Source organism: Pelobates fuscus, chromosome 4 (assembly GCF_036172605.1).
Source record: "Pelobates fuscus isolate aPelFus1 chromosome 4, aPelFus1.pri, whole genome shotgun sequence".
Classification (NCBI taxonomy): Eukaryota; Metazoa; Chordata; class Amphibia; order Anura; family Pelobatidae; genus Pelobates; species Pelobates fuscus.
In genome coordinates this window covers 101930895-101958633 of record NC_086320.1, presented here as the reverse complement: position 1 = coordinate 101958633, position 27739 = coordinate 101930895, and the positions used below count along the sequence as shown (strand labels likewise).

Sequence of the window (27739 nt, the reverse complement as noted above, 5' to 3'; positions counted from 1 at the left end):
ACTTGTTCAATCCTCCATTTTGTCCTCATAACCTAACTTGTTCATTTTAAAACTACCTTACATGACAGAATTTCCCAGCACATCTAATACAATAGAACAAAGACTGTATTTTCTATAAAGACATGATTAACACAGGAATTGCTGACTTTTCCTTAGATTTGCAACATAGTATAGTTTGAAGGCCATGAGAACACAGTAGTAATGAAATGTTCTATTCATAAGAGACCTTGCACCTGGCCACGAGGCCTGAGATCACCGACCGTGTAAAATGACGCTCAAGACCCCTTGTCCCCCACCCGTGTCCAGAACAATCCCACCTCTTGGTGGGTGGACACGGGACTAACCACTTAAGTTTTCGAACCAATTAATAATATTGATAGGAGGACACTAATCCCGACACTTAACAATTAATCCAATTAATGATGTTTATTTGCTGATATTCTAATAATCAATGATGACGTAAAATGTCTCTTAAAAGGACCTGCGCGTCCGCTTTTTAAGCACTTGCCAATAAATTTTCTCGAAGTTATTTTAACCTGAACCTTGTGTGTCAGACTTAATTACTTCAGCGTATATACGCAATTTATTTTATTAATTTGGACAGGAACAGATAGACATTTAAACATTTTGGTTTACTGCTAAAAAGTACCATAACAACTGTACCAACACATGCTAGTGGAACACCTCACCAACAATGACCAGTTCCGCAGACGCTGGGAGCGCATGCTCGATACATCCTTCACCACGGCACAATTGGATAAGATCCTCATACTGCACCATAAATGTTCGTCGAGTTCCCAATATCGAGGAAACCAACTATAAACTTCTCTCATTTTGGTACAGAACGCCTGATAGCCTACACAGGATATTCCCGACTGTACCGGACACATGCTGGAGATGTGAGGATGACCAAGGTTCGCCACTACACATATGGTGGGACTGCCCACTCATTAAACCATTCTGGGAAGAAGTACAACGGAAAATAAGGGAAATCTTGGGAACGGAAGAAATCCTAACCGCGGAGGCGGCCCTCCTACATTCCACACCAGACCCCATAGGGGCATACAGGAGAAGCATTCGTAGACACCTACTAAAGCGCTGATTCCACTATACTGGAAACAGTCGACTATCCCCACAATAACGCAATGGACGGAACGAGTAGAAGAGATCTATAGAGCAGAATCGATACAGGCCACCCTTATGGGTCTCGAGGACAAGAATGTGGAGAGATGGCGCCCATGGCTACTCTATGTTGCAGACCAAAGCTCAGACAGAGACGATCGTCTGCGGACCCGAGGAACCCCGCACCCCCCTCTGAATGGAGATTGAGCTATGTTACAATTCACACGATGCCATGGGCACTGGCAATGGAACCCCTACCCACACACCCCACCCCAGCCCATCCTTCCCTCAAACCGCTGTCTTCTCTTACTACCCCCCCCCCCACCTCCGTATCTCCCCCTTCTATTTCTCACTCAACATGCCTTTCAGTACTCGGACAATGTTCCGTGACTTACTCGAATAACAGAAGTAGCTCGATACAACCCGAGATTACTAACGGATGCATCACACACTTGCATTCACTCACCAGATTAGAGACACACACCTCAGCCACGGTTTCACAAAGCACGAACATGGAACGATCCTACACAGCAACTGACCACTAAATATGGCTTGACTATCACCACCGCCTTATTGGAAAAGTGAACCATAGGCGGAATGACCGAATCCAAAATGCCCTACAGGCTGACATAACATACGAACTGTAAGACTACCTATTATTTACGCCACACCTTGGTCACCCATATGTCTACTCTGACGGGTTCAACATGTTCTCACACCATTCCTTTATAATACACATCGTTTCCCAATTGTTGTCCGTACAATATTTGCCGGGAACTGCATGTCTCCGATATTATGATTACCTGTTAAATTTAAAGTTACCTGTTATTGTACATCTATGAATACCAATCAAAGGTTGCCTCTTTTTACAGAGGAGTGTGTATAACAAAAGTGCTCAAAATAGTCAAAAAGTGATTTACAGGCAGCTCAATACACTAGTGTGGAAATATCCTCTATTCCACTGAATAAATTTAGTAGATATTGGTGCGGTGTAAGTGACAAGGACCTACACCTATAAGTGGAGCGCTCAAACACAGATAAATCTTACCAAAACGTAGTCTCATTCAATGGTAAAATATGGGGTACATGTCAAAGTAAAATACAGAAAATACAATATAGTGTAGATGGTACTGAAAAATGGCTTCACAGTGATTATAATGATATTGTGCTGAATATTACACTCACATTTCAAGGAGCCTGTATGTAGAAAACACTGGCTCCGTATAAAGGCTTGTGTGCTGTTATGGTAGCACCACCATCCTACTTCGGCTTGAAGAATTTCTCGGGAACACGAAAAAGAAGGGAAGAAAGCAGACCAATGTGTAGACTTATGGTGATAATGATACAGATATGTGTTCAATAAATGGGGTGCTCACCTGGTCCTGAGCCTACGAATCCCGGCTCTAGGTGTGTAGGTTTTGTGCCAATTTGAATGGGGATGGCACTTCCCCTGTGAGGATTCCTTGGAGGCTCCAAAAAGGACTTGGATGAGGTTTTGAATAAAAATGGTGAATTTATTAGTTTAAAATAAACATAAAAACAAAGATGATAAAAGTCCTCAATTAAAAGTCCTTTATTGTACATCGTTCAGGGCACACTCTGAAATGTCTGTGCTGAATGAAGCCGTTTTAAACTTAAACACAGACGAAACTCAAGCCAGTTAGGCCACATGATGACAATTCATGCCTGACTTGACAACAGCTTTATACCAGTCTTCATGGCAATGGCACTTGTTTATCCTATGCTTCATATTACTGTTATTTGTGTTTACATGAGACCTGCGCGTGTCGATTACGTTATATTCTTACCACCCTGCTGTAATTTAACCCGAAGACACAAATAAAGCTTGTTTGAAACGATGAATATTTGCACAAATATTCACCTGGAGCTGCACATTGTGGAAACTTAGTAATGGACCGATTTTTGTGTGGTTTACCAGCTGCCCTGCATCAGCCAAAGTGATCCCCATACAGCAGACCAGCTGGTTACTTTGGTGGAAAGATTATGTGGATGCAGGAGAACTGCTATGTCCCCCTTCACAGGAAAACCCCTGCAATCCTAAGCCCCGAGATTCTACAAGATCTGGTAAGACTGTTCAAGGTTTAAGGGGAGCAGAATAGCTGCAGCTCTATACACAAAACACCAGGGACAATACATCAGGAACCAGGGGGCATTCAGGTCTAACAGGCCTGGGAGAGGAACTAATTGGTGGTCAGATTATACTGTAAAATGTTTCAAGTGCAAAGAGGATTGGTCATATGGCCAATGACTGTCCATTGAAGGATGAACCTATGGAATGCAATATGGGTAAAGATGAGGGAGCACATTCATTTTTTGTTCAACTCTTATGGTGCTGTTAACAATGACTGATAATAACCCTCATAAATGCTGTGTAACTGTGAATGGAAAAATGTCTAAAGCATTACTTGATTCAGGTAGTATGGTTACGTTGGTAGCAGAGTCTATAATACCTTGTGTAAAACCTGATCATGTTCAGAAAATAGGCATTATCTGTGTTCATGGTGATAAAAGAGATTACCCCACCGCGGAAGTAAATATTGGAACCCACTATGGGGATTTAAAGTACCGAGTGGGTGTAGTACCTAGATTAGCCCATGAGGTAGTGAATGGTAGAAACTTTCCTCATTTGGTAGAATTATGGGCAGCTGTACGAAAGACAGACCAAAGTTTATCAGAAATTAGTCAGTCAATCTGCCAAGGATAATGAGTTTCCTTTTACCGATATTGACTTGGGCTTTGACCACTGTGACAGACAAATAAGAAAAAGTAAAAGATACTGCCCTAAACCAGTATTAATAGGCGATAACCCAGCTCAAACTAGTGATGAGCCTACTAATACTGCAGACAAGGACGATGACTTAATTGATATTGGTATCAGTCCCGGTAATTTCAAAAGCGCTCAGTGGGAAGATCCTACTTTAATGACAGCTAGAAATGATATTAAAGTTGTAAATGGGGTTGCTAATGAGCCAGGAGAAGCACTGACGTTCCCCTAATTTGAAGTACAAAATGATCTAATTTACCGCATAGAAAAGAAGGATTCACAATGGTGGGTTGTCTCCGACCACCTTCACAGCGCATGGTTTTGCGATAGTTATGTTAATGCAATCTGTATGCACTAAGTATGTCGCCTATTGTTTGACCTACGGAATGTACGCGATTTATGCCTGCTATTCTTGTCAACATAAATAAAGAATTAAAAAAAAAAAAAAAAAGGATTCAGATATCATTAAGCAGCTGTTGGTTCCCCAGACCTGCCAAAACCCAGTACTAAAGTTGTCTCACAGCCACTTATTAGGGGGACACTTGGGAGTCGAAAAAACTAGAGAGAGTCCTTAGAAGGTTTTACTGGCCTGGAGTTTTTGCTGCTATAACAAACTATTGCTCCTCATGTCCTGAGTGCCAGTACAGGGCTCCTTTCAAGGCTTTTCATACTTGTACCCTTACCCATAACTGATGTGCCTTTTGAAAGGATCGCTATAGACTTAATGGGGCCACTTGTAAAGTCTGCTAGGGGGCACCTGTATATACTAGTCATCTTGGACTATGCAACTCGCTACCCTGAGGCCATTCCCTTGCGTAATACCTTTGCAAAGGAACACTCTGTGTTGCGCTGTATAATAGGAACGCTCTATATCGCGCTGTATAATAGGGACACTCTGTATCGCACTGTATAATAGGAACGCTCTATATCGCGCTGTATAATAGGGACACTCTGTATCGCGCTGTATAATAGGAACGCTCTATATCGCACTGTATAATAGGAACGCTCTATATCGCGCTGTATAATAGGGACACTCTGTATCGCGCTGTATAATAGGGACACTCTGTATCGCACTGTATAATAGGAACGCTCTATATCGCGCTGTATAATAGGGACACTCTGTATCGCGCTGTATAATAGGAACGCTCTATATCGCGCTGTATAATAGGGACACTCTGTATCGCGCTGTATAATAGGAACGCTCTATATCGCGCTGTATAATAGGAACGCTCTATATCGCACTGTATAATAGGAACGCTCTATATCGCACTGTATAATAGGAACGCTCTATATCGCACTGTATAATAGGAACGCTCTATATCGCACTGTATAATAGGAACGCTCTATATCGCGCTGTATAATAGGGACACTCTGTATCGCGCTGTATAATAGGAACGCTCTATATCGCGCTGTATAATAGGGACACTCTGTATCGCGCTGTATGATAGGAACGCTCTATATCGCGCTGTATAATAGGGACACTCTGTATCGCGCTGTATAATAGGAACGCTCTATATCGCGCTGTATAATAGGAACGCTCTATATCACGCTGTATAATAGGAACACTCTATATCGCACTGTATAATAGGAACGCTCTATATCGCGCTGTATAATAGGGACACTCTGTATCGCGCTGTATAATAGGGACACTCTGTATCGCGCTGTATAATAGGGACACTCTGTATCGCGCTGTATAATAGGGACACTCTGTATCGCGCTGTATAATAGGGACACTCTGTATCGCGCTGTATAATAGGAACGCTCTATATCGCGCTGTATAATAGGAACGCTCTATATCGCGCTGTATAATAGGGACACTCTGTATCGCGCTGTATAATAGGAACGCTCTATATCGCGCTGTATAATAGGAACACTCTATATCGCACTGTATAATAGGAACACTCTATATCGCGCTGTATAATAGGGACACTCTGTATCGCGCTGTATAATAGGGACACTCTGTATCGCGCTGTATAATAGGGACACTCTGTATAGCGCTGTATAATAGGGACACTCTGTATCGCGCTGTATAATAGGGACACTGTATCGCGCTGTATAATAGGGACACTCTGTATCGCGCTGTATAATAGGAACGCTCTATATCGCGCTGTATAATAGGAACACTCTGTATCGCAATGTATAATAGGAACGCTCTATATCGCGCTGTATAATAGGAACGCTCTGTATATGTAACGCTGGTTCCCGGTAATTGATCCATTCGGTATCCGTGGCTCCCGGAGCTCGGACATGCTCGCTGCTCCCTGCCGTAATGGGAGGGAGGGAGCGGGTCTGGGTGAGGGAGGGAGGAGGTGGGAGGAGATGTGAGGGAGGGAAGCCCCGGCGCTCACTGGGATTCCGAGCGCTGCCCTGGGAGAGCTCGCGAGCTTTGGCCGGCGCCGCCGCTCTTTCCCCTCGCGAGAGCACCGGGTCGCCATTCGACGTGACGTCACTGTGTATTGTTGTGAGGGGGAACGGGAGCATCCTGAGCTGTCAGCTGCTGAGTGTCGCTGCTTTCTGCGCTGCTGCTGCTGAGGGAGGCGGGGTGCAGCGGCCGCTGGCTTGTCACGCTGAACCATTGTCTCCGTGCGAAGCCCCCGAGTCCCCGTGGAGCCCCCACGTCATAAGAACCATCAATGAGATGCAAACATGAAAGACAAGAGGAAGAAGAAGGACCGCACCTGGGCCGAGGCTGCCCGCCTGGTAGGTGCCTCTCCTCCTCCTCTGCCATGGACGGCCGGATACCAGGCTTTGTTGTCATGGGAGTTTATGGCTTTAGGTGCACAAACAGCTCTGCCTCCACAGGGGCATGCGTGCAACCATCTGCACTCACAGGGGTGTATGTACAGGGAGCTGCACTCACAGAGAGCTAGACTCATAGGGGTGTATATACAGAGCGCTATACTCGCCTAGACCTGCACTCACAGGGGTATATGCAAAGGGACATGCTCTAACAGGGGTATATTCACATGGACCTGCACTCACAGAAAGCTAGACTCATAGGGGTGTATGTACAGGGAGCTGCACTCACAGAGAGCTACACTCAGTGTTATATGCAAAGAGACATGCTCTAACAGGGTTATATTCACATGGACCTGCACTCACAGGTGTATTTGCAAAGAGACCTGCCTTCACAGGGATCTGCACACACAGGGGGTATAATCACAGGGATCTGCACTCACAGGGGGTATAATCACAGGGATCTGCACTCACAGGGGGTATAATCACAGGGATCTGCACTCACAGGGGGTATAATCACAGGGATCTGCACTCACAGGGGGTATAATCACAGGGATCTGCACTCACAGGGGGTATAATCACAGGGATCTGCACTCACAGGGGGTATCATCACAGGGATCTGCACTCACAGGGGGTATCATCACAGGGATCTGCACTCACAGGGGGTATCATCACAGGGATCTGCACTCACAGGGGGTATCATCACAGGGATCTGCACTCACAGGGGGTATCATCACAGGGATCTGCACTCACAGGGGGTATCATCACAGGGATCTGCACTCACAGGGGGTATCATCACAGGGATCTGCACTCACAGGGGGTATAATCACAGGGATCTGCACTCACAGGGGGTATCATCACAGGGATCTGCACTCACAGGGGGTATCATCACAGGGATCTGCACTCACAGGGGGTATCATCACAGGGATCTGCACTCACAGGGGGTATCATCACAGGGATCTGCACTCACAGGGGGTATCATCACAGGGATCTGCACTCACAGGGGGTATCATCACAGGGATCTGCACTCACAGGGGGTATCATCACAGGGATCTGCACTCACAGGGGGTATGATCACAGGGATCTGCACTCACATGGGGTATAATCACAGGGATCTGCACTCACAGGGGGTATAATCACAGGGATCTGCACTCACAGGGGGTATAATCACAGGGATCTGCACTCACAGGGGTGTATGTACAGGGAGCTGCACTCACAGAGAGCTAGACTCATAGGGGTGTATGTACAGGGAGCTGCACTCACAGAGAGCTACACTCACAGTGTTATATGCAAAGAGACATGCTCTAACAGGGTTATATTCACATGGACCTGCACTCACAGGTGTATTTGCAAAGAGACCTGCCTTCACAGGGATCTGCACACACAGGGGGTATAATCACAGGGATCTGCACTCACAGGGGGTATAATCACAGGGATCTGCACTCAAAGGGGGTATCATCACAGGGATCTGCACTCACAGGGGGTATAATCACAGGGATCTGCACTCACAGGGGGTATAATCACAGGGATCTGCACTCACAGGGGGTATCATCACAGGGATCTGCACTCACAGGGGGTATCATCACAGGGATCTGCACTCACAGGGGGTATCATCACAGGGATCTGCACTCACAGGGGGTATCATCACAGGGATCTGCACTCACAGGGGGTATCATCACAGGGATCTGCACTCACATGGGGTATCATCACAGGGATCTGCACTCACATGGGGTATCATCACAGGGATCTGCACTCACATGGGGTATCATCACAGGGATCTGCACTCACATGGGGTATCATCACAGGGATCTGCACTCACAGGGGGTATCATCACAGGGATCTGCACTCACAGGGGGTATAATCACAGGGATCTGCACTCACAGGGGGTATAATCACAGGGATCTGCACTCACAGGGGGTATAATCACAGGGATCTGCACTCACAGGGGGTATAATCACAGGGATCTGCACTCACAGGGGGTATAATCACAGGGATCTGCACTCACAGGGGGTATAATCACAGGGATCTGCACTCACAGGGGGTATAATCACAGGGATCTGCACTCACAGGGGGTATAATCACAGGGATCTGCACTCACAGGGGGTATAATCACAGGGATCTGCACTCACAGGGGGTATAATCACAGGGATCTGCACTCACAGGGGGTATAATCACAGGGATCTGCACTCACAGGGGGTATAATCACAGGGATCTGCACTCACAGGGGGTATAATCACAGGGATCTGCACTCAAAGGGGGTATCATCACAGGGATCTGCACTCACAGGGGGTATCATCACAGGGATCTGCACTCACAGGGGGTATCATCACAGGGATCTGCACTCACAGGGGGTATCATCACAGGGATCTGCACTCACAGGGGGTATAATCACAGGGATCTGCACTCACAGGGGGTATCATCACAGGGATCTGCACTCACAGGGGGTATCATCACAGGGATCTGCACTCACAGGGGGTATCATCACAGGGATCTGCACTCACAGGGGGTATCATCACAGGGATCTGCACTCACAGGGGGTATCATCACAGGGATCTGCACTCACAGGGGGTATCATCACAGGGATCTGCACTCACAGGGGGTATAATCACAGGGATCTGCACTCACAGGGGGTATAATCACAGGGATCTGCACTCACAGGGGGTATCATCACAGGGATCTGCACTCACAGGGGGTATAATCACAGGGACCTGCACTCACAGGGGGTATAATCACAGGGACCTGCACTCACAGGGGGTATAATCACAGGGACCTGCACTCACAGGGGGTATAATCACAGGGATCTGCACTCACAGGGGGTATCATCACAGGGATCTGCACTCACAGGGGGTATCATCACAGGGATCTGCACTCACAGGGGGTATCATCACAGGGATCTGCACTCACAGGGGGTATCATCACAGGGATCTGCACTCACAGGGGGTATCATCACAGGGATCTGCACTCACAGGGGGTATCATCACAGGGATCTGCACTCACAGGGGGTATCATCACAGGGATCTGCACTCACAGGGGGTATCATCACAGGGATCTGCACTCACAGGGGGTATCATCACAGGGATCTGCACTCACAGGGGGTATCATCACAGGGATCTGCACTCACAGGGGGTATCATCACAGGGATCTGCACTCACAGGGGGTATCATCACAGGGATCTGCACTCACAGGGGGTATCATCACAGGGATCTGCACTCACAGGGGGTATCATCACAGGGATCTGCACTCACAGGGGGTATCATCACAGGGATCTGCACTCACAGGGGGTATCATCACAGGGATCTGCACTCACAGGGGGTATCATCACAGGGATCTGCACTCACAGGGGGTATCATCACAGGGATCTGCACTCACAGGGGGTATCATCACAGGGATCTGCACTCACAGGGGGTATCATCACAGGGATCTGCACTCACAGGGGGTATCATCACAGGGATCTGCACTCACAGGGGGTATCATCACAGGGATCTGCACTCACAGGGGGTATCATCACAGGGATCTGCACTCACAGGGGGTATCATCACAGGGATCTGCACTCACAGGGGGTATCATCACAGGGATCTGCACTCACAGGGGGTATAATCACAGGGACCTGCACTCACAGGTGTATTTGCAAAGATACCTGCATTCACAGGGATCTGCACTCACAGGGGGTATATTCACAGGGATATATGGAAAGTCACTTGCACTCATAGGGGAGTATATACAGAGATCTGCTCACACAACATATGTTCAGGGCTGTGTATTTATGGGTCATCTTTGTAGATGTGTGTACCTACATGGGCATGCAATAAGATCTGCACGGGCAATGGGATATATGCAGAGTCCTGCATTTCAGGAGGCATGTATGCAGAGTTCTGCACTTGCCAGAATGTGTTTGTAGAGGTCTGCATTGGTAGTCCTCTGTGGTTTCCACGGGTGTGTGAAGTGCTGTTCTGCATGGACATGTGCACATAAGATTGCAGGGCATGCGCGTAGAGATTCAAACTATAATTACTATATGCTTAATTTAATTTTATTATTTTTCTACTAGTCGCCAATGGACTAACATTGCATTGTTTCATTACACACAAACATTTAATTTAGGAAATAAGGAAGAATTTTATTGAAAAAACAATAGAAACCTATCTTAAAATTTCAAGCCCTATACTACTAGTCAGCCCTTAAAATGTACTAACCACTTCAGGCCTGGAAGGCCCATGTCATTGTTACCTGAAGTGAATTTCTACTTACCATGGCTAAATTATTCCTCGACCATGGTTAGTGGAGATTTTGAGTCATCTATCTAATGTCTATGATCTTGTCTCAACAATGCATAGGTAATGCAATTTTCTACACCCATATGCTTGTACTGTACAATCATATAGTACTGGTGAAATTGCTATTTGTGCATTAAAGATGAAGATTTATTTATGAGTGCAATGTAACGCATAGATCCACCTCAGCATATGTTATGTTTTTACACTTATTTATATTCTTGTCAGATATACATAATAGATGCATAAATATTTTACACTTTGGAATATGAGGTATGTAATTTATTTTGTATACAATATATACACACAGACTCAGTAGCTGCTTTGTAAGGTATGCTTTCTGGTAGCATGCAAAATCTCCCTTTGCTCCTGATACCGGAGAAACTGACGGAAGCCAAGCACAGAGAGATGGACACAGGTTTCTTCAGGAAGGAAGAGATTCTTTATTGGATCACCGATCGGGACTCAGAGGGACTAGCGTCACCAAAATACAGCAAAGTCTGAGTACTGAATACATAGAGTACATTCCTTATATAGCACTGTAGCTCCTCCCACAATTAACTACACCCACACATACCCTTAACCTATTTAATGAATAGAGTCTAAACTCATCCATCCGGTCTAACCACGTGGCTCATCTGATACAAAGGAGAGGGACGCGTAATTCCAGTTCTTACATTCCTGCACCTGGTCAGTACAGTGATGACAGTATCTTAGCTACGTGTTATTAACTAACTGATACTACAAACACATATACATACATATGCCTTGTGGCAATCTTAGCCTGCTAAACTTGTATTTTACTGGAATTACATCACATTCCCCCCTTTGATGCCTCTGATATTTCACAATTACTTGAGGCATCACTTAACCTTGGTTTGCATATACCTCAGGTTACCATGAACCAGACCAGACTTATCTTATGATGTGAATCTTCAACATTCATCTTCTTGCATTGGTTCTCCCTGATCTAGAGCCTTATACTTATATATCGCCATTATCTGTGCAGCAGCCTTCCTCTCTGCTATACTTCCTATCAGGCTTTGCACAGACCTAACTACTAAGGGTATAAGACACGGTAGGAGTAGACACAACAGTAAAATCAGTAGGACTCCACCTACCACTGCCTTAAGCCCTCCAAACCACTCATACCAGCTACCAAACCAACTACTTGGATTGTACCCTTTCCATACCTGAGTAGGCACATGCGCTAGTTTAACCATATGGCTAGTAAGCTCAGCTATTGCTTGCCCTTCGTCATCTATTTGAAGACAGCAATTACTTAGGTTAAACTTCCCACATACACCTCCCTCTACTGCCAAAAGGTAATCCAAGGCTAATCTATTTTGGTAGACTGCTGTCCTCATCCTGGTGTTATGCTTCGCTAGAAGATTGAGCGCTTGTGATGTCTCATTTGTGATAATCTCAACCACCGCCTGTAATCTTATAATACGGTTGAGCATATAAATAGGGGTTCTATAACCAAAGGTACCATCCTCAGCCCACGTGGCTGGCCCATAGTAATCTATAATACGCTGGGGAGGCCATTCATCATCTTCCCAGGCGCCTATCTCTATGGGTCCCCTTTTCTTCCTATGATTCACATCATACACTTTAACACCTAAAGTCTCACCTGTTTCAATCGGTAACAAGAAGAAGGATGGTTTGAGCATACCCAACACACATGCCCCTTCCCAGTCCTGTGGCAGCTCCGAATAGGCTTTCTTACCACAGATCCAGTACAAATTTGCTGGGGCTCTCCAAGTAGATGTGATGGATAGATCAAACCACACATCCTTTAAATTGGCATATCTAGCAAACGGGTTAGATGGTTCTGAGACATTTGAAGCCGACCACCAAGTTGTATTCTTTGTATCATCATCATAAGCTTTTTGCCCTAGACAAGTTAATTCTCCTACAGAAGTATTATACATTATTCCTTTCCTTGCTATGCAAACATAACCTATGATGGAGGTCTTTAATCTCCACTCAGATTTACCTCTAACACTCATATGATAATCGGCTTGTGTAGATATTAATTGGTCAACTGCCTCAGAACCGGACATTACCTCCTTTGTTTCCCAAGGCCATTGGTCTCCCATGTTAGTACCTCCACACACATAGCAGTTGTTAACATTAAGACTACCGGCAATACTTTCAGCTAAATCGATGAACAGGTTTTTAGCATTATGGGGGATCTTATTATCTATACTCATCTCTTCGTAAAAGGAATGGTATACTTGATGAGTCTGGGAGGATACCGTATCAGTCTCTATTCCTATAAACAATAATGTCCCAGGATCTAAACCCGTCCCGTATATTTGAAACCCAAATAAATTTCCATACTTATCTAAGAACTTGTCGGGGTTATTAATGAGTATATGGACTGGGTTGCATTCCATAGACTTACAATAAGGGCTAGTCGGCAACTTAGTCACTATCATGTCTTTGTCTACTGTCTGTCCCCAAGTTGCCCACCCCACACAAGACCAATATGGGCAAAAGTTATAATCTCTATTTGGGCATCTAGGACTTACATATTTATTTTTGCTACTGGGACAAATATATTTATCGTTAGACCCATACGTCCTCTCCCATCTAAGATCCCCACATACATTCCACGGCTTTCTACCACTCGATATCGCTTTACACGCATCAAATAGCAGAACACCCGAAGAATGTACGGATTCTAACACCGTTTTATTAATTAGGGTCCCCTGAGGATCTCCATTCCTGAGAGTCAACCAGATTGTACGAGGCTGATACTCCGGACTGAAGCACTTAGGTTCTCCTACTCTTAAATGGCACACACTATAATCTATATTTAAGTATCTACATCTCGATACATCTCCTTTACATTCGTATTGTGAATGCCAAATTAGGGTTTGGGAAATATGGTTACCTGTTCTCGTAGTCTTAATGCATACCTCACAGCTAGGAGTGTCGGTACCTCTTCCTTCCTGAATATAAAAACACATATAAATAAACACTATCAAAAGCACATCTTTCGCCGTCATCCTCAGTCTTCGTCCGTGCGATGGCGCCTCAGCTTCCAGGATGTGAGGGGCTGCAGGGAATGGAGTTCTGCTCATCTTCACAGGTGTCCCTTCGAGACTTTCCTGGCTTATACACTATGTGATGGTAAGCGGACAGGCTTTATTATGGCCTTCTCACTCACACCTGTAACAATAAAATTTGTAATCCACAATAATTCCTCGTTACTCCGACTGAGTAGTGCGTTTTAACCGGATCTTGCAGGGATTCTCTGGATCTGCTGTAACTTGCCAAGAATCGACTGCTGCTGGTTTAACCCTGGAGTGATGTATCCACGGAGTCACTTCTGCTACTTTTATCGCTGTAGGGGTAGACAAAAGAACAACATAAGGACCTCTCCACTTGGGCCCTAACTGTACATTATTCCACTCTTTAATCCACACTTGATCTCCTGGATGATAACTATGAACAGGGGGATAAATATTCACAGGTAATCTATCTTGTACCCATTTCTGTACCTCCTCCATAGTCTTACCCAACTCTACAACCTGCTGCCGAGTAATTCCTTCTCCCAACTGACTCAAGTCCCCCCTTAAGTTACCAAGTACGGGAGGTGGTCGCCCATACATGATTTCAAAAGGAGAGAGGCCCATCCTTCTGGTAGGGGTACTGCGGATTCGCAATAAGGCTATAGGTAAGAGAACGTTCCACTTAAGTTGGGTTTCCTGACACATTTTAGCCAACTGGTTCTTTATAGTTCTATTCATTCTCTCTACCTTACCAGAACTCTGGGGTCTATATGCAGTATGAAGCCTCCACTTTATACCAAGCATATGAGTCAGTTGTTGTAGGCACTGATGAACAAAAGCTGGACCATTGTCCGATCCTATAGAACAGGGTAGTCCATATCGGGGTATTATTTCTCGTAGCAGGAATCTCACAACTTCTCCTGCTTTCTCTGTACGAGTAGGACATGCTTCTACCCAGCCTGAATAGGTGCACACAATTACCAGCAGGTAACGATGTCCACCCGACTTAGGCATCACTGTAAAGTCTATTTGTAGATCGGACATGGGGAGTCCCCCCATAAACTGAACTCCTGGTGGCTTTACTGGTCCTTGTCTTGCATTATTCTTAGCACACGTTACACATCTGCGTACAATGGCCTGAGTCAAGTTGGACAATCTTGGTATGTAGAAATGTTTTCTAAGAGATTCTTCAGTACTGTCTCTCCCAGAATGTGTCCCGTTGTGATAATTTTGGACAATTTCTACCGCTAGCGATGCTGGTATAACTATTCTTCCATCTTCTAGCTGATACCACTTGTTCTCCAGATACTTTCCCGGTTCAGTCTTTAACCACTCCTCTTCTTGAGCTGTATAAACTGGAGTCCATTGGGACAGTGGAGTTGGTATAAGAGCAGCTATATGCCCTACATACTCCTGTCTTCCTGATTCAGCAGCACGCTTAGCTGCACTATCTGCCATCCGATTTCCTTTGGTTACATCACCATCTCCTCTCAGATGCGCTCGACAATGTATGATACCGACTTCTTTCGGCTCCCACACTGCTTCCAATAGTTGTAGGATTTCAGCTGCGTACTTGATTTCTTTGCCTTCTGAATTCAGTAGTCCTCTTTCTTTATACAAAGCTCCGTGGGCATGAGTGGTTAAAAACGCATACTTGGAGTCCGTATAGATATTTACTCTTAAACCTTCAGCCAATTGTAACGCTCGTGTTAGTGCTATTAATTCTGCCTTTTGTGCTGATGTTCCTTTCGCCAGTGGCCGAGCTTCTATCACCTTGTCTATTGTTGTCACTGCATATCCTGCATAGCGGATCCCTTCTTTCACATAACTACTGCCGTCGGTGTAATATTGAACATCGGGGTTCTGGATGGGAAAATCACGAAGATCTGGTCTACTTGAGAATACTTCATCCATTACTTCCAAACAATCATGTTGACTTTCAGTAGGTTGTGGCAAAAGGGTAGCTGGATTTAAGGTGTTTACAGTCTCTAAATGCACTCTTGGGTTTTCACACAACATTGCTTGATACTTGGTCATACGGCTGTTACTAAACCAATGATTTCCTTTGTAATCCAACAACGTCTGTACTGCATGTGGGACTCGTACATAAAGTTCTTGACCCAGAGTGAGTTTATCGGCTTCAGCTACTAGCAGGGCGGCTGCAGCTACGGCTCTTAGACAAGGTGGAAGTCCGCTGGCCACTGCATCCAGTTGCTTAGACATGTAGGCAACAGGTCTTTGCCATGATCCCAAGTACTGTGTCAATACTCCCACAGCCATTCTTCTTTGCTCGTGTACATATAAGTAGAATGGTCGTGTGTGATCAGGTAGACCTAATGCTGGGGCACTCATCAAAGCCTTCTTCACATCTTCAAATGCCGTTTGCTGTTCTTGGGTCCATAAGAAGGGGTCGTGCTCTGTACCTTTGATAGCTGCGTACAGAGGTTTTGCTAGTATCGCATAGCTGGGAATCCATATCCTACAGAAGCCTGCTGCCCCCAAGAATTCTCGCACTTGTCTTCTATTCTTGGGTATTGGTATTTGGCAGACAGCTTCTTTTCTCTCTGGCCCCATAATTCTTTGACCTTCAGAGATATGGAATCCTAGATACTTGACAGTTGGCAAACACAACTGAGCCTTCTTTCTAGACACCTTGTATCCTGCCTTCCAGAGAATGTGTAGTAGATCGTGCGTTGCTTGCTGACAGATTTCTTTTGTAACTGCTGCTATCAACAAGTCATCTACATATTGTAACAATACACACTCTCCTGGGATGGACTCGAAATCCAATAGATCTTGACTTAGGGCTGAACCAAATAGGGTAGGTGAATTTTTAAACCCTTGGGGCAGTCTTGTCCAAGTCATTTGGCGTTTTGAGCCCGTTACAGCGTTCTCCCACTGGAAAGCGAAAATACATTGACTTTCTGCGGCAATTCGGAGGCAAAAGAAGGCATCTTTGAGATCTAAGACTGTGAAGTAAGTAGCCCCGCCCGGAATTAAAGCAAGCAGGTTATATGGATTGGGTACAACTGGATGTATACTAACAACCGCATCATTGACTGCTCTTAAGTCCTGCACAGGTCGATACTCATCTGTGCCGGGCTTTTGAACAGGCAGCAATGGGGTGTTCCAGGGGGAAGTACAGAATTTTAGGATACCATACCGTATGAACTTATCCAGATAGGATTGGATGTTCTTCTTAGCCTTCTGCGGAATGTGATATTGTCTTAGGCTCACTGGATAAACCCCATGTTTCAGTTCAATTTTTATTGGTGGAATATTGCGGGCCAGTCCTGGTGGGTTGTTCTCTGCCCAAACTCCTGGTATGTTAAACAATGTCTCATCACTCCTAGGGTTTTGGCTAGTCAACACTGTATAAAGTCGCCACTCTTCTTCCTTTGGTACGGATAAAGTCATAATACCTGAAGGTCCATTAAACTTTAAAGATGTTGTTCCATCTGGTAGGAACGTAATCTGCGCTTGTAATTTGGATAGCATATCACGTCCCAGCAATTGGACTGGACATTCAGGCATATAAAGGAATTGGTGTTTTACTACGTGGCCTCCCAATGTACAGAGTCGACTTTTAAGAACCGGTCTTTCAGCACTTCTTCCAGTTGCTCCTATCACAGTAATAGTCCTTCCAGATGGAGGAGCAACTAGATTAGTCACCACTGAATGTTCAGCACCAGTGTCGATCATGAACGCACTCCTCTTTCCCCCTATTGATACATCGACCATAGGCTCCGCTCGACCAAGGGGGATGGAGCCCGGTCGGTATCAATAGTCCTCCATGACCGTGTCAGCCAATCCTACGAAGTCCCTACCTTCTCTATCGCGGGACCTTTGCGCTGCTGGAATATACCTATCTTCCCTAACACTCCCTCTATACCCATTACTCCCTCCGGGGCCTCCTCTACCTCTCGCTCTGCCTCTAAAGTTTCCGTAGCCTGCCCTGGGTTGGTCTCTCTCGTACTGCTCTCTTTGCGGACATTCGTTCCTCCAATGCCCTTCTTCCTTGCAATACGCACACTGATCCCTACTCAAAGGCTCCCTACTCCATCTATTATTGCCTCTATCTGGGCCCCGTTTATCTACGCCTGCGATCGCTACCGCTAGCATATCAGCCTTTTTACGCATCTTGCGCTCCTCCTCTTTCTTGCTTTCTGTTTCCCTATTCATATAGACCTTATTAGCTACCTCCATTAGTTGGGAGATTGACATACCTGCAAACCCTTCTAACTTTTGTAGCTTGCGCTTAATATCTCCGTAAGCTTGGCTGACAAAGGCGGAGTTAACCATTCGGGAATTGTCTGCGTCTTCCGGATTAAAGGGGGTGTACAAGCGGTACGCCTCCAATAATCGGTCTTAAAAGACACTGGGCGCTTCATCGCTTTTCTGGATCACCTCAACTGTCTTCGACATGTTAATGGCTTTCTTTCCTCCGGCTTTCATGCCAGCAATTATAGCGTCTCTATAGGCTCTGAGTTGAACCATATCAGCACCATTTACGTTCCAATCGGGATCAGTGTTGGGATAATGTGTTGCGGCCCATGCTGCTGGATTAGCTTGATTCAAAGCACGGGCTCTATCTTCTAATGCTTTAATGGCTGCTTGATTTATTCTTGTCCTTTCCTCATTGTTAAATAAAGTCATTAGTAACTGCTGGCAATCAGCCCATGTCGGATTATGCGTCTGTACTATTGAGGTGAACAGATCAGTCATGGCTTGTGGTTTCTCAGTATACGAGGAATTGTGGGTCTTCCAGTTTAAAAGATCGGTTGTAGTGAAGGGAACATATACGAAGACAGGGTCAGCTTGTGCCATTTGACCTGCGGCATTAATATAGGCTGACCCGGGATTCAGACGAAGAGGCATCTGATAGTGTCTCAATTGTTGGGCACCGGTCAACTGTCGGGTCTGTATGGGGCTACGTGGAGGGGCGTCAGTCATGGGTTCCGGTCGGGGAGAGATAGGGTATGGGGATGTGGGAGGTTGGTTTTGGGAAAAGGTGGTAAATAGAACACTTCGGGCCGAGCTAGATGAAGCTTGACCGGAAGTCTGAAGTGGCGCCAAATCAGGATATTCGTTTCTAATGGAGGTTGGTCTATCTGGTTCCGGAAGGGGGGATTTAGTACGAGGGGGGGTGGATCCTGCACTGGAGGAGGAAGCGGAAGTGGATGAGGGTAATGAGGGAAGGGTTACAGGACTTCCTGTATTTGCGTCACTTCCTCTTACCGGAAAGTAAGGGGGCGGCAAAGGGATCTCGGACTCAGGGGGCGTGTCCAAAATGGGCCTAACACCAGTCCTAGTGGACGAACAAGTCCTAGCTACCATGAGGCGACACTGCTCCTCGTGGCATGTCCGGAGCCATTTTGGCGAGTCATTTACGGCCTGTCTCCAACAATCAATATAAGGAAACTGGCCGTAAAGTTCAGGCCTACCTGATACAGCCACGTGTAAGCGCTGTACCAGAGTTGGATCCAAACTGCCACGTGGCGGCCATGCCGCAACCAAAGTAGGCCACTCCCTAGTGCACAAAGTGACCAAACGTACAGGAGACATCTTTACCCCAAAATCACAAACTTTGAATCCCTTTTTAAAATTCTTAACCATACATCCTAAGGGATCCGGAATCGTTGACTGCGACGCACCCATATTTAACAGTGGAACGTCGTCGACAACGATTACTATACACGCGTACTATTCAACAGTCACACCCGTTTCCTCTGGCAACAGCACCACGTGGTACGGTTACCAAGTGAAACGTACACAATAACAATAAACACTCAGGGAATTCCCGTACACACACAGCTGCTACACCAGTCACTATATAATCAATATTATGCCCTTTGGCGTAACTACACAGTCACCCACGCTATAATTCTCTATATACGAATTACCCGTCTATAACACACCCCAGTAACATCGTCTTTTACAAATAGCGGTTACAGTACGGTTAGCATAGGTCAAAGCACAAGTTAAGGTCACAATACAATTATTAGTGGTTATGGTGTTAAACATGCAATGGACGACAATGATTAGTACTTATTATATAATGTCAGTAAATATACAGGGTTATGGTACCGTGCACTATAATACAGCAACACACTATTAACACTCTCGCTAGACGGCTGAGCTCGCGCTATCTAACAAGATATACACTTTACTAAAACAATCGTTAACACATTTACAATTCCCAACTAAACTATTGGCCAGTACCTTGAATGGACTACCTAAAACTATATACACCCGTTTTGGTTAGCCACACTGCCCAATCACCACATATACATAGCGAGCTAGAGAACCGAATTTACACAGGCGCCTCTTAGTCGCACTATACAACGAGCTAGAGATCCGAATTTACACAGGCGCCTCTTAGTCGTACTATCAAAAGTCTAGTGGGTTCCAAATTTACACGCCTTCCCACTTAGCCCAGATAGGATGAGAACTAGCGAACCGAATTTACACAGGCGCCGCTTAGTCTCCCGGTCCCTCCGACCTAGCGAACGTAATATACACCCTAGAACGCTAGTCTAGACAAGACACCGGTGTCCGGCTAGGGCTATCTTACACCAGGACCCCGCCTGACTAACCAAATCAAACGGTCTGACTAAAGAGCGTTCGATCGAGCGGTGCGCCTTCGCTCCTTCCCTCCGACAGAGGGGGCAGATACAGATTCAAAAACCCCTTTGGGCCTACCGCACAATCGGTATACCCCTAGCGGGTCCTGCCGTCTAAAACAGCAGTTATCTTACCTCCTCGTTCCTGAACCTGAGTTCACACTCATCGACGGGGACACCCCAGCACTTCTCACGTAGAGGCCGATGATCTCCTGGACAACAGACCAGTGGCGCCGAGACGAAGGGAGGTCCACGCAGAAGTTCAGGGGTGCAGCCGTAGAGAACGTGGGCAAAGATAGACCGTCTCACGCCTCTGCCTCTCAGCTACCGTTGAACGATGAGCTTCCCGGCCAATGCACCAAATGATACCGGAGAAACTGACGGAAGCCAAGCACAGAGAGATGGACACAGGTTTCTTCAGGAAGGAAGAGATTCTTTATTGGATCACCGATCGGGACTCAGAGGGACTAGCGTCACCAAAATACAGCAAAGTCTGAGTACTGAATACATAGAGTACATTCCTTATATAGCACTGTAGCTCCTCCCACAATTAACTACACCCACACATACCCTTAACCTATTTAATGAATAGAGTCTAAACTCATCCATCCGGTCTAACCACGTGGCTCATCTGATACAAAGGAGAGGGACGCGTAATTCCAGTTCTTACATTCCTGCACCTGGTCAGTACAGTGATGACAGTATCTTAGCTACGTGTTATTAACTAACTGATACTACAAACACATATACATACATATGCCTTGTGGCAATCTTAGCCTGCTAAACTTGTATTTTACTGGAATTACATCACACTCCCAGAACAAAACATGATAGCATTATGCAGTTTCTGTGTATTTGTTGCCTGCTCTTTAATGCCATGTATCTTCCATTCCAATACATGCTAAAGGTTCTCAGTTGGATTGTGATCTGGTGACCGCTGATGCACCTGGAGTACATTCTACTTCTTGTCATGTACTTTTTGTCTTTTCATTGATATGACGTGCATTGTAAAATGGTTTATTGTTTTGTTGGAAGCATAAATTAGAAGATAGGTAGACTTTGGTCATTTAAAAGATGCGCATGGTCAACATCACTACTTCTGCTGTGGCATTGAAACATTGCTCAGTTGGTAATTAAGGGTTACTCCAAGCACCATGACCACTTTAGTGATTTGAAGTGTTCATGGTGCCTGGAGTCTGTAGAAGCAGTGTTTGAAAACGCTGCATGTAAAGTGTTACTCTTCTGCTACTGTAGGTGTAACTCCACCTCCGACAGCATCATCGAGTCGTTAGTAGCCAGCCGAGGACAATAGTACCTGGTGGCTAATGTGAATTCTGTGAATATTGCAATGCAGTGCATATTGGAGACAGGCATTCAATAGTTATACCCCCATGCCACCAATGTCTTCCCATGAACTGCCGGTGCGCCACTCTCTTGCTTAATGCCACTCCTGGTGACCACATATCTCATCTGTGCAACCACTATTACATTAAATCAAGGCTTGGCAAATCCCAGGCGCTAGTTTGCCATGGCAACTAGTAATTTGTGAGCCTGTTAAGTGGGCACTTTCATCACTAAACGGCGCACAAGGGAGCTGAGCAAGAAGAGCAGGAAAATTATAGTATCATAGCAGCCACACTGAACCCCAGGTAAAAGATACACTCCAGCTCTCCCAAAGGTAGGGAGGGTGGGTGGACGTAAATTAAAATAAAACAAATTATAATTTGTGTGTCAAATCAGTGTATTTGTCTGTCCCAGTGACCGTCCCCCGCGGGATGCATGGGAAAGGTGTTTTTACTCTCCTTTTATTCTCCACGCAGTGCTGGTATTGCTGCAGCTGGCCCCATCTCCGTGGTTGAGGCCTTCAGTTTTCAATGATCTTCACATTTAGGCCTCAATTTAAAAAAAAAATTGCTAAAGATGTACAAATTTGTTTTCAAATTCTAATAATAATAAAAAAAAGAGCAAATATATTATAAAAAAAAAATCAGTGTTTGAAATATTAGTGTTTTTTCTAAATATTCAACCATTTTTAAAAGTTTTTATTCAAAAATATTAAATCCTTTGTGTCAACATGCACTACTTCATGATGTGGAATGTGTCCAGTGCTTCTCCTAGAGAAAAGCATCAGTTTAAATAATGGGCATATCATGTAATACACACACACCTTCCTTAACTATTTTAGACTTGGTTAAGGAAGAGCTTGACAAATCCCAGGCACCAGTTTGCCATGGCAACGACAACATTTGTCCTGTGAACCCGTAATCTCCAAGGTGGGCGGCCGGCTGCACGTATTGTAGGCGGGCACTAAGGGAACTGTGGTCTCCATGCTCGGCTCCTTTGTGTTCTAGTAATGCTGGAGCCGGAGTATGACGTTGCTCCAAACCCAGCATCACTAAGCGGCACTCAAGGTAGCAGAGCAGAAAGACCTCCGCTCCGGCGCCGCCCACCAACTGTATGCACAGCCTGCCAGCACTGTCCCCCAGCCAACTGCCCACTGCACCCCACTCTCCCAACAGTTGGGAGACTAGGTGGACTTAAATTGTATTAAAACCTTTACTAATTTGTGAGTCTGTCTGTCTGTCTGTCAGTATGTGTGTGTGTGTTTAGGTGAACAGCCCCCCCTCTCGATCACGTTGGAATGGTTTTTATTAGGGATCGACATTTTTTTTTTTTTTTGGAGCCGACACTGATGATATGTCCAATAGCCGATAACTTAAGGGGAATCTCCAGTGCCAGGAAAACAATCCGTTTTCCTGGCACTGGAGGTTCCTCTCCCTCCCACCCCCCAATCCCCAGTTACTGAAGGTGTGAAAACCCCTTCAGTCACTTACCTGAGGCAGCGACGATGTCCCTCGTCGCTGTCTCCTTCTCCTTCTTACTCCGTCGGCCGGTTGGCGAGACTGATCCCGCCCACCGGCCAAGGAGACCTAATGCGCATGTGCCGCGCAATGCGCGCATGCGCATTAGGTCTCCCCATAGGAAAGCATTGAAAACAAATTTCAATGCTTTCCTATGGGGATTTGAGCGACGCTGGAGGTCCTCTCACAGCGTGAAGACGTCCAGCGACGCTCTAGCACAGATAATCTGTGCTATGAGTCAGGAAGTTCCCTCTAGTGGCTGTCTAGTAGACAGCCAGTAGAGATGGAGTTAACCCTGCAAGGTAATTATTGCCGTTTATAAAAAAACGCAATAATTACACTTGCAGGGTTAAGAGTAGTGGGAGTTGGCACCCAGACCACTCCAATGGGCAGAAGTGGTCTGGGTGCCTGGAGTGTCCCTTTAACGATATTCTGTACATTCACCATTTTAAAAAAACTATTTCTACATAAATCTACTGTTAACTGAACATGCTTTTTTATTTATTTTGCAAATATTTTTTTTTACTAAGGTAAATGCACAAACCAGACATGCACAAACAGAATTTTTTTATGTTTTCAAGAATAGGTGTGTAGTGGATGCAGTGAGTGTATTTGATTAGTGGATGCAGAGTGTGTGTGTTTGTGTAGTGTGTGTGTGTGTGTGTGTGTGTGTATATATAATGAATGCAGTGTGTTTGTGTAGTGTGTGTATATAGTGAATTCAGAGTTTGTGCAGTGAGTGTTTGTGTAGGTATGTTAAGCATGTGAAATTGGGGGGGATTTAAAAAAAAAAAAAAAAAAAATTATATTTAATTTTGTTACATTATGTTTTAATCCCCCTCCCTGCTTCTTACCTGGTCAGGGTGGGGGGATATGGCATTCCCTGGGGGGCCCAGCACAGTCTTACTTACCTTCCCAGCAGCTCCCCTGTCTAAATCTCATGGCCAGCGTGCTGCGCGGAGCGTTGCCATGGTAACCCGTGGCAACACTCTGACGGCCGCGGGACTCGCGAGATTTAGACAGGGGAGCTGAAGGGAGCTGCTGGGAAGTTAAGTAAGAGTGTTCTGTGCGCCACAGGATGGAGGCCCTGGTCTGAATTATCGGCAGTATTGGTATCAGAACTGGCCTATAGCGATATTGATGAAAATACAGAATATCGGCTTTTTTTTTTTTAATAAAAAATAAATAAAATCACTTTCGTACCGGACTCCCTGCCGCTGGTCCTGCCTCTATGGCTGAGATTAACACGCTTGATTATCTCAGCCAATCCAATGCTTTCCCATATGGAAGTATTGAGACTCTATTGTGCATGGGCTGCAAAACGCTGCGCCAATAGAGATTATCTCATAGAGATAAGGAGCATGCAGAATGTAGGTGCTGCACACTGTGCATCCTTGAGATAGGAAGCACTTTAGTGGTTGTCTGAGTCACTAGGCAGCAATGTAAACACTGCTTTTTCTCTAGAAAGGCAGTGTTTACATTGAAAAGCCTGCAGGGACAGGCTGTAGACACCAGAACCACTAAATTAATATGTAGTGGTCCTGATGACTATAGTGTCCTTTTCAAAATTGTATTCTTGTTGTTTAAAAATTAAGCTTTGTAAGATTTAAAAAATCCTGGCTCGTAACATTTTTTTTATTTTTTAATTTTTTTTTTGAGCGGGCTCCTAGATTGAAAGCAAATTTGTCAAGCCCTGGGTTAGGAGCCAGCTTCCATAAAATTCTTATTTTCTTCAGATATACTTTTGGCTATACTATGGCTGAGGTAATCACTTGATGATCTTTGCCAACCCAATGCTTTCCCATAGGAAAGCACTGAGAAGCTATTACGCATGCACTGGAAAACGCTACACCAACTAGCATCTTCTCATACAGATGCATTGAATCAAGGCATCTCTATGGGAAACATTCAGCACCTTCATGCACGGCGTGGAGGCACTGTATCTAGGTGCTGCATTCTGTGAAGCACTGAGATAGGAAACACTTTAGTGACTGCCACTAGAGGTATCACTAGTCCAATGTGAACACTGACTTTTCTCAGAAGCGTCGGTGTTTACATTGAAAAGCTTGCAGGGACAGGCTATAGACACCATTAAGCTGTAGTGATCCTGGTGACTATAGTGTTTCTTTAAGAATTGTATTTTTGTTGTAAAATATCAAAGGATCACAATAGGGTCAGGAACACAATGTATTCCTGACCCTATAGTGTTAAAACCACCATCTAGCCCCCCCTGGGCCCCTCATGCCTTCATAAATGTAGCAAAATCTTACTGTATTCAAGCCTGAGGATGTAGCTCTGCATGCTGTTTCCCTAAAAAAAAAATAAGCAGTCTGCTGACATCAGAAGTGGTAGCCTGATCCAATCATAATGCTTCCCCATAGGCTGAGACTGACAAAGAGGCAGATCGGGCAGAGCCAGCATGATTGAAACACCGCCCTGGCCAATCAGCATCTCCTCATAGAGATGAATTGAATCAATAAATCTCTGAGGAAAGTTCAGTGTCTGCATGTAGAGGGAGGAGATACTGGATGTTTGGATGCATTTTAGGCAGCCATGACCCAGGAAGGATCTCTAACAGCTATCTGAGGAGTGGCCAGTGAAGGTATCACTAGGCTGTAATGTAAACACTGCATTTTCTCTGAAAATACAGTGTTTACAGCAAAAAGACTGAAGGTAATGATTCTACTCACCAGAACAAATTCAATAAGCTGTAGTTGTTCTGGTGACTATAGTGTCCCTTTAAGCTTTGTAAGTTTAAAAAAACAACAAATAACTGGCTCCTAACTATTTTTTTTATTTTTTTTTAAAGCTGGCTCCTTGATTCAAAGCAAGTTTGTCAAGCCCTGTTCTATTTTATTATTGAATATGGCAACCTTCACTGCTTTGAACATAAGACAGACACTCTGACATGACAGCTGAACATTCCATCTTTCGTCTTTGTGTCAAATACTACATGCATGCATCCAATTGGCAAGACATGCATGGAAAAGCAAATTTTATCACTTTAACTAAATGCATGATACTAAGATGGTTTATATATCATGCATTTCCTAGTCTTTCATTGCGAACAATATGAAAAGTCTGCACATATTTTATTTTTTTCCATAGAATTGAGTGGCCGCTGTTTGCACATGAGCAATATGTGTACTGCCAGGGTGGCAATCTGTAATTTTTTTTATTTTAAATCATGATTTTTAAATGTAAAGACTCATTCTTGCTGATTGTTATAATGTTAATATTTGCAAAAAGATGAAGATTTCATATTTGAAATGATACATTTTCAAATTAGTTTAAGAGTTATATCCGAACTTTTTTTGTTATATATCATTAGAAATGTACAATAATGATGCATTTGTTTCAAGGTGAATTATCTCTAGTTTAATAAGTTAATCATTTGTATTTTAATTTTTTTTAAATTGTTTTATTTAACTATACATTTTGGCTATACTATGGCTGAGGTGGTCACTTGATGATCTTTGCCAACCCAATGCTTTCCCATAGGAAAAAATATATAAATAATCTTATATAGCATAGATATTCTTGTATTTAAAGGGAAACTCCAGTGCCAGGAAAAAAATCAGTTTTCCTGGCACTGGAGGTCCCCTCTCCCTCCCACCCCCCAATTCCCAGATGCTGAAGGGGTGAAAACCCCTTCAGTCACTTACCTGAGGCAGCGGCGATGTCCCTTGTCGCCGTCTCCTCCTCCGCGCCGCTCCTCCTTCTGATCCCGCCCACCGGCCGAGGAGACCCCATAGGAAAGCATTGAAAACGAATTTCAATGCTTTCCTATGGGGAAATGAGCGACGCTGGAGGTCCTCACACAGCGTGAGGACGTCCAGCGACGCTCTAGCAAGGAAAATCCTTGCTAGAAACCAGGAAGTGACCTCTAGTGGCTGTCTAGTAGACAGCCACTAGAGGTGGAGTTAACCCTGCAATGTAATTATTGCAATTCATATAAAAACTGCAATAATTACACTTGCAGGGTTAGGAGTAGTGGGAGTTGGCACCCAGACCACTCCAATGGGCGGAAGTGGTCTGGGTGCCTGGAGTGTCCCTTTAACAAATACCAGTGGTATATCTAATAGTCACGATGAAGCTCTAAAACACCTGTGTGGTATCCCCTATACCTATACCAACACAATAGGTGGAGCAAGTATACTTTCCTCTCATCAACAAATTCATCAATGCTGTGGAGACAGAGGTATACAAATAGTGCAGATAACTCAAAAAATAGCAATGGAGAAATAACACCTGTAAGAATACACTCACAAAACTAGAGCCAATATTGGACCTGGCTTTGGTATGGATGGCCTTAGAA

General features: G+C 44.9%; 1 protein-coding gene across 1 annotated transcript in view; it reads left to right on the top strand.

Moving 5' to 3' along the window:
• The first annotated feature begins 6358 nt into the window (after positions 1-6358).
• The window catches only part of ASXL3 (ASXL transcriptional regulator 3), a 184632-nt gene continuing 163251 nt past the window's right edge, over positions 6359-27739 (top strand). Inside the window, exon 1 of the mRNA XM_063451432.1 lies at positions 6359-6607. Coding sequence (XP_063307502.1) covers positions 6554-6607 — 54 coding nt within the window. The 5' untranslated portion in view covers positions 6359-6553. The remainder of the gene's footprint in view (positions 6608-27739) is intronic.